The 8531-nt window shown below is 36.6% G+C and overlaps 1 protein-coding gene across 1 annotated transcript; it reads left to right on the forward strand.

The window, feature by feature from the left end:
* The first annotated feature begins 6817 nt into the window (after positions 1 to 6817).
* Positions 6818 to 7849, forward strand: LOC111381483 (uncharacterized mitochondrial protein AtMg00810-like). The gene is made up of 3 exons (XM_023005267.1): positions 6818 to 6889; positions 6984 to 7170; positions 7338 to 7849. Exons 1-3 carry the CDS (start codon positions 6818 to 6820, stop codon positions 7847 to 7849), a joined length of 771 nt encoding a protein of 256 aa, XP_022861035.1.
* Positions 7850 to 8531: the final 682 nt, after the last annotated feature.

An 8531-nucleotide genomic window follows, 5' to 3' on the forward strand; every position in this document is an offset into this window, starting at 1 on the left:
TCCTGTAGAGCGTTCAAAAGTGGCTCTCCAACTTAGTAGGAGTACAATGACTAACAATTGGAGATTTTGAAAGAACTTTTGATCAACTATCATTTTGTGAACAGTTGTAACTAAGAATTTTCTGATATTCTTTTGTGGTTTTTCACCATTTAAGCAGACTACTTATAGCATCAGTTGTAAGAATGAATTTGTGTAGAAAGCTGTAGAAAAGACTATTCATATCAACAATAACTCCATAGAAAAATGTATTGACTTGTCAAATCAAAGTTCCAGTTATTAATAATCTTTGGATAAATAATGACTTCTTGATTAAACAAACAAAAAAGGAAGACTTGACTTAAACCCCACCCTCTGGTGCCAATTGGCCGTTATTGTTAGAAATGATTCCCCAATAATTCGTTGTGAATAATGAATATAATCAATACTAATTGAATAGAAAAATGTGTCTTTCTTTTAAATAACTTTTAATGTTATACGATGATAGGCTTAAGAATCCAATCACATGCTTTTATTTGGGGTGAAAACATAGACAATGAGAAATTATTGTTGCATACTTTTTAAATCAATGAGTTCCGATGAATGATGATGGCCAGAAAAAAAAAATTTGGATTTCTTGTAACAAAAAATAAATAAAAAATAAGTAACTTGACTTTACACCTTATTGGTTTTTATATTTGGAAAAGATTCTTCACGTGATTTGAAGTTGAGTATCGAATGACACATTTACAGAATAAATTATAGTTATTAGTTAGATAACCAGAAAAAATTCGTCACCCAAGAATTTCATTATGATTATGCTACAAATTAGTTTCTAAATGACGTTTGAAGTTAGGTATTAGACCAAAGTTAAATAAATAAATTTGTCCTTTTTCCTTAGTTTGTTCACCAATTTTGCCCGATTTCTGATTTTCATCCTCAATTTTGAGAAACATATCATATCTATGATAAACTTTTTTTTTTAACATAATCAATTCTTAACCTTTTAATTATGTAACAAAACTCATCATTCCCTCCATTTCAGACATATAAATAACTATTTCAATAAACAAAAATAAAAGGAAGAAGTAAAACAACAAAAATAAGAAAAAATTGCAAATATAGTAACACAAATTCCATCTTCTCCAGCCAAACTCATCCAACCACGACATCGACACTCACCCATCCAAATCCATTCTCATCTTCTCTCAAACACCACCTTTATAAATGCAATCACATCGACTACGACATCACCTTCATCCCTTAGAAAAGTTAATTACAGTAAACAATAGAAAAAGTTGAATAAAAAATTAGCAACTTAGATGGTAGAACCGCCACCATCACTAGGCTACGATATACAAGGAACAATATCTTTTTAATAGCATCAAGAATGTTACCTTGTAATTTCACTAAGGCCGCCACTGAAGTTAGACTTGACTTACCCCCACCTCCCACGCCCAGCACAATAGATTTTTATTTCTAGAAAAGATTTACCAGTGGACTATGATGGCGTGGAAAAATTTTGTTGACATATAAACGAAAATGGAGGACTTGACGTATCACCTCATTGGTTATTAGTTTTGGAAAAGATTATCCACATAATTCCAAAGTAAAGCACCAAATTACATGCTCAATTTTATATACCATACTTACTAGTTAAAAAAACCTAAGTCAAGGAGAATTTGGTTATGTAGTTTTGTCACGAATTAGTGTCTCATGTAATGTATTGATCAGAAAGAGTAATCAAAGGTCTAAAAGGTACAATCGAATCAAATTAGGGTCAAGGAATTAAATAAATAAATGAATAAAATTTGTCATATTATTGAAAAAATAGAACTTGAAATAATATAAAATTATAGTACCGGATGAAGTGAGCAATTCCTTGGGTTTTATACTGGTGTTTATTTTCCCCATTTTGCCATAAAACAAGATCGGTTAAGCCCCAGTCCCAATAAGCAAGCAAAAGTAAGGGGGCTAGTTGAAATGAATTAAGTGCATGAAATTAAAATAAAGCAAAGATAAGTAAATGAATTAAAACTAATTTGTTTAGTACGTTGCATCAAGAACAATATGGCACCATTCACAATCTATTTGGTTTTATCTCTATAGTTTGGATTATGAAAGAAATCCAACATATTGCTTCTGTATGACTACTCTGCAAGATTTCTTCTTCTTCTTCTTCTTATATAAAAAGCAAAATAGATTTGACTTAGAACATTTCTAAAAGGCTGTATAAATACTGTTAGATTTTGTGTTGGCTATTCTGTGAACAAAAGGGTAAAATTGAAAATGTTCAAAAGTTTGGGGTCAATTTGTCAATTATTAAAGGTTAGGGGTCATTGTGTACATGTGTAAAAGATGAGGGACTCAGTTGCAATTTTGGCAAAGTGTGCTAGGGTTCAAGATATGAAGTAGAGCAAGATGTGTCGTTGAAATTTCGATAGCTGCTCACCAAGTGGTCGCTCGAGCGACAAAAACAGAATGGTCATCGCTCGCTTCTCGCCCCCATTTCGCTCGAGCGAAACAACTCGCTCACTTTTCGCTCGAGCGACAGTGTTACCTATAAAACCCTATTTTCCTTTTTTCGACATTTTAACCCGACCAAAAATATCCAAATACACATATATGAGAAAAATCGCGCCGATTTCGAGTTGTGCTCTCAAGGTATTGAAATTGAAGAAAACTCTCCTACACTTTAATTCTCTCATTCAACCCCATATTTGATTTGAGCAATTACATGAAAAATATCAAATCAACATTCACCAAACACCACAACACAACCTTCTAGTGCCTTTGTTGATTCTTGGAGATTGAGGAAGGAGATCGAAGTCCCGATCATCAGAGAACAGGCGGTTATCTTGAATCCACAGGAGATAGACAAAATCAAGACCCGGGAATTGGTGTAGCATGCAATCCAGGAGGGCTAGGTGCCGAGAGTTGGTACAGGATCATGCGTTCCAGGAAGGTCTTGGGGAAACTATGTTCAGGATGTCAGAAAAACCTGTGTAGATTGAGTCTGGCTGATTGTAAGTTTCATTTTCGTTTATAGTGGATTCCTACTGGTTTGGGCCGGAGTTTTACCCACATTGGGGTTTCTCCATCATCAAACAATTGTATTATTTATCTTTCTGCAATTAATTTATGACCAAAATTCAAACATAGGATAGTAGATCATGTGAACTGATCTGGACAAATTAATTTTGTGATGTGTTGCAATTATTAATTGATTGAAAAAAGAAAATTCCATATAAATACCTATTCACCCCCCTCTAGGTGTTGATTGGGTCAAACTACGATATTTCAAGTGGTATTAAAGCCAAAACTCGAGTTCTGAACCACTGTTGTCTAGATGAGTCAATCACTGTCTGTGCCTCCGTATTTTGACGGAAGCAACTACGCCTACTAGAAGGTTAGGATGCGTGCTTTTCTTAAGTCCTTAGATGAACACGTGTGGGTGAGCGTACAAAATGGTTGGAAACCTCCTTCTACAACTGTGTCAGGTGTTGTCAATCTAACTGATATTTCACTTTGGACTAAGGAAGAATTAGCTGATTGAAATTGGAATAGCAAACAACTTCATCCCTTGTTTATGTCCGTGTCTCTCAAAGAATTTAGGAGAGTATCAATGTGTGAAACTGCTAAAGAGGTATGGGATATTCTAGAGACTACGCATGAGGGAACTAAAACTGTAAAAAATTTAAAATTGCAAATGCTAACCTCAAGGTTTGAAGAAATCAGGATGAAGGATGATGAATCTTTTGATGAGTTCTATGCCACATTAAATTACATTGTTAACTCTAGTTTCAACCTTGGTGATAGGATTCCCGAACCCAAAATTGTGAGGAAGGCTCTTAGATCCTTATTCGAGAGATTTTGACCTAAAGTTACAGCTATTGAAGAAAGCAAGGATCTGGATACAATTAAGATACAAAAACTCGTAGGATCCCTTCAAACCTATAAACTCACCATTTCACAACCAAGGAAAAATAAGACCATAGCCCTAAACACTGTTAGGGAAGGGGAGTCTGAGTCATCTGACATGAAAACTCTTAGAGATAACGAGATCGCCTACTTTGTGAAAAAATTTCAAAAAGTCTTAAAGGGCAAAAAAAGGGCCTCAAGAGAAAAGAAGAGGAGTCCTTAGTAAATTGCAAAGAGAGAAGAATGATAAATCAACTACTAGGAACCCTGGTAAGAAATCTCAAGGGGTTAGGTGTCATGAGTGTCAGGATTTGGGCACTATAGAAATGAATGTCCTAACTTTAAGAAAAATCTAAAGAAGGGGAGTAGGAAGACATTAACTGTGTCCTTGACTAATGATGATTCTAATTTAAGTAAACAAAGTGATTCCTCAAGCAGTGAGGAGGAAAAGGGCTATATGGCTTTTGTATCTACTGTCAAGAGCGAGTCAGACAAGGAGAGTGAGAAGGTTGAGGAGGAAGTGGAGAGTAACAAGTCCGGTGATGATTTGGAGGATGAGACGGATATACATGAGGCTTATCAACTTCTGTTTAAGGAAAGTCTCAAGCTCAAAAAGGTAAATAAAGCCCTATTTAAGAAGGTAGACGAACTTGAGAGAGAGAAGGAGAAAATCACCTATGATCTTCAAGTCTCATCTAAGAATCTTAGTGAGTTGAAGTGTGTCAATGAGAAATTGGAGGACAAGGTCAAGACATTGACCCGTGAATTAGAGAAATCCCACACTCAACTACAATCATTTGTGAGTGGAACTGAGAAACTAGATGATTTGTTAGGAATGAACAAACCATTTGGAAATAGACAAGGTCTAGGATTTGTGAAGAGTGATAGCAATGTGTCTAGTTCATCAAAGATCATATTTGTCTCCGCTTACAGCAGATCTAATGTTTCAACAAATCCAGAATCCAAAGATAAAAATTTTAATGGACTGAAGGCCACTAGAACTCATATGATTTCTACACCTAATTTTCATAATCAACACTCACGTACATCTGAACCTAGGTTCATACCCACTTGTCATCACTGTGGTGACTTAGGCCACATGAGACCTACGTGTCGAAAGCTAGCAAATAGGAATCGAAGTCAGGATATCCCTAGTCAAGTGAACTTCCTTTCAAATCAGGTTAGCCACTTAACTAAGATGGTAACAAGGTTGACTAGGATCACCTCGACCTCGAGAAAAGTTTGGGTAAAGAAATCTGATGTGGGTGAGTATACTGAGAATCTAAAATGTTTTGTTGCTCATGTTGCATATAAGGCTCAAAATACATGCATGTGGTATCTTGATAGTGCTTGTTCTAGACACATGTGTGGTAACAAGGCCTTATTCTCTACCTTTGATGACTACAACGGCGGAGTAGTTAACTTTGGGGATGAAGCTACGGCACCCATCCGAGGTAAAGGCTCCATCACCATTGCTGGACTTCCTACAATATCCAATGTACTTTATGTAGAGGGTCTTAAGTCCAACTTATTGAGCATTAGTCAAATCTGTGATGCTGACTATGAAGTGAGTTTTATCCAAAAGAGATGCATTGTTTATGATGCTTCTGGTGGTGTTGTTCTTGAAGGTGTTAGAACATCTGATAACTTTTATGGAGTTCTTTCAAACTCGAACTATGTATGTAGTTGTGCTAAAATTGATATGTCTGAACTTTGGCATCAATGGCTCGGTCATGTTAACTACAGAAGTCTATCTAAATTGGTCAAAAAAAAAAGATTGTCGATGGTTTACCTAAAATTGATCAAAGTGAGAATGCTGTGTGCAAGCCATGTCAACAAGGAAAGCAACTCAGGATTAACTATAAGCGAACCTCGAAAATCTTGACGAATAGACCCCTAGAGTTTCTCCATATGGATTTAATGGTACCATCTATGGTAGAGAGCCTAGGAGGCAAACGGTATATCCTGGTTGTGGTAGATGAGTTTTCTAGATACACCTGGATTGATCTGTTAAGAGAAAAATCTGAGACGGGTGATTCGGTTAAGTCCTTATGCAAAAGGCTCAAAGTTGAACAAAATCTTCCTATTTCTAGGGTTCAAGGTGATAATGGAAAAGAATTTGAAAACTTCAATCTAGAAAACTTCTGCTTGGAGAAGGGGATTGAGCATAAGTTCTCCTCACCAATCACTCCATAGTGAAATGGAGTTGTTGAGAGGAAGAATAGAGTGCTTCAAGAAATGGCTAGAGCCATACTTCACGGTAAGGATCTAGCAATACATTTCTGGGGTGAAGCTACTAACACCACGTGCCACATAATAAATAGGGTATACTTGAGATCGAATTCAGACAAGACTCCTTATGAGATCTGGAAAGGCAAAAAGCCTACTGTTAAATACTTTCGGGTGTTTGGCAGCAAGTGTTACATTCTGAGGGATAGAGAAAATCTAGGCAAGTTTGATTCCAAAGTGATGATGGGATTTTTCTAGGATATTCTAAGAACAGTAGAGCATACCGAGTTTACAACTTGCGTACTCAGAGTGTCTTGGAATCTGTAAATGTTGTTATTGATGATCCCTTTACTGGGGGGAGAGTGCTAAAAATGGAGTTGACATAGAAGATCTAAGTGAAGATCAAGGAGCCACTGCTGAAAATAAAGAGCAATCAATCCCAAAATCTCCACTCTCCTCAGAAAACTTATCTGAGCAGTGTGTACCCAATTGGGATCAATCTAAGCTTCCCGGAGAACCATCTTCTAGGGTCAAATCTAATCATCCTAAGGTTAACATCATTGGGGATTTGGATGAAGAAATGAGGTTACGAAAGAGAGTTTTAAATAACCTAACATATACTAGCTATGTATCCCAGATTGAACCTAAGAAAGTAGAGGAAGCCCTTAGAGATGAATGCTAGGTGAATGCCATGCATGAGGAGCTTAAACAATTCGTTCGAAATAATATTTGGAATCTAGTTCCTAGGCCTGATGACTCTAATGTGAGGTACTAAGTGGATTTTCAACAACAAAGCCGATGACGAAGATACTATAACTAGAAATAAGGGTAGACCAGTTGCCCAGGGGTACACTTAGGTAGAAGGGGTAGATTTTGATGAGACTTTTGCCCCAATTGCTCGTCTTGAGTCCATTCGTCTTCTTCTTACAGTTGCATGTACCTTAGGTTTCAAGCTATATCAAATAGATGTTAAGAGTGCATTCTTGAATGGAATACTCCAAGAAGAGGTGTATGTTAAACAACCGAAGGATTCATTGACCCTAAGTTTCCTCATTATGTCTACAAACTAAATAAAGCATTGTATGGTCTGAAACAAGCTCCTAGAGCTTGGTATGACAGTCTCATCACTTATCTTGTTGAGCATGGGTTCTCACGAGGTGGTGCTGACAGAATCTTATTCATTAGACATATTGAATAAACTATCACTGTAGCTCAGATCTATGTCGATGACATCATCTTTGGCTCTCCCATTGGCTCCCTTGCTCTCAAATTTGCTGAATGCACGAAACAAGAATTTGAAATGAGCATGGTTGGAGAGCTAAGTTACTTCCTTGGTCTTCAAGTAAAGCAAACTGATTGTGGTCTATTTATCTCTCAATCAAAATATGCCAAAGACCTTGTGAAGAGATTTGGCTTGGACAGTAAGAAACACACAAGGACACCCATGAGCACAAATGTTAAGTTAGGACATGATCCTATAGGTAAAAGTGTTGATCAGGCTGTGTATAGGAGCATGATAGGCAATTTACTATATCTTACAGCCAGTAGACCTGACATAGCGTTTAGTTTTGGTGTATGTGCTAGATTTCAAGCTGATCCTAAGGAGTCCCATCTAAGTGTAGTGAGGCGCATTATTAGATATGTCAATGGGACAGTAGATCATGGGATCTTATATTCCAGAGAGTCTAATCTAGAACCAGTCGGCTATTTTGATGCCGATTAGGTCGGAAACGCCGACGATAGAAAAAGTACCTCGGGTGGATGTTTCTATATTGGTTCTAATCTTGTCTCCTGGATGAGTAAGAAATAAAACTCAGTCTCCTTGTCCATAGCTGAGGCAGAATACATTGCAGCTGGTAGCTGTTGCACTCAACAGCTTTGGATGAAGCAAATGTTGAGTGACTATGGGATAAATCAGGGTACTATAAATGTTTTCAGTGACAATACTAGTGCTATCAACATAACAAAAAATTCGGTTCAACATTCTAGGACCAAACACATTGACATTCGCCATCACTTTATTTGAGAGCTTGTTGAGTCCAATGTACTATCTCTTGAACACATCTCTACTGAAAAATCAACTTGCTAATCTGTTTACTAAACCTCTAGATGGGTTTAGATTCGAGTTATTTAAGAAGGCTGTTGGCATCTGTGTTCCTCCCTGATCGTCTTCATAGATGCATGCATTCTTTTATGCATTCATTACATTGCCTCTGTGTATTCATTTGCATCTGTCTTTCTTTTTGATAAATAAAAATAAATAAATAAAACAATAAAAATAAAATAATGATAATAAAAGGGGGGATTGATCATCACGTATCATTTTTGCATTGTAGTTGTTTACTCGGAGTTGCAATTTGAAATCAAATGTGCATTCTACACATAATTAGTTTCTAATTCCCATC

Source organism: Olea europaea, unplaced genomic scaffold (assembly GCF_002742605.1).
Source record: "Olea europaea var. sylvestris unplaced genomic scaffold, O_europaea_v1 scaffold2311, whole genome shotgun sequence".
NCBI classification, from domain to species: domain Eukaryota; kingdom Viridiplantae; phylum Streptophyta; class Magnoliopsida; order Lamiales; family Oleaceae; genus Olea; species Olea europaea.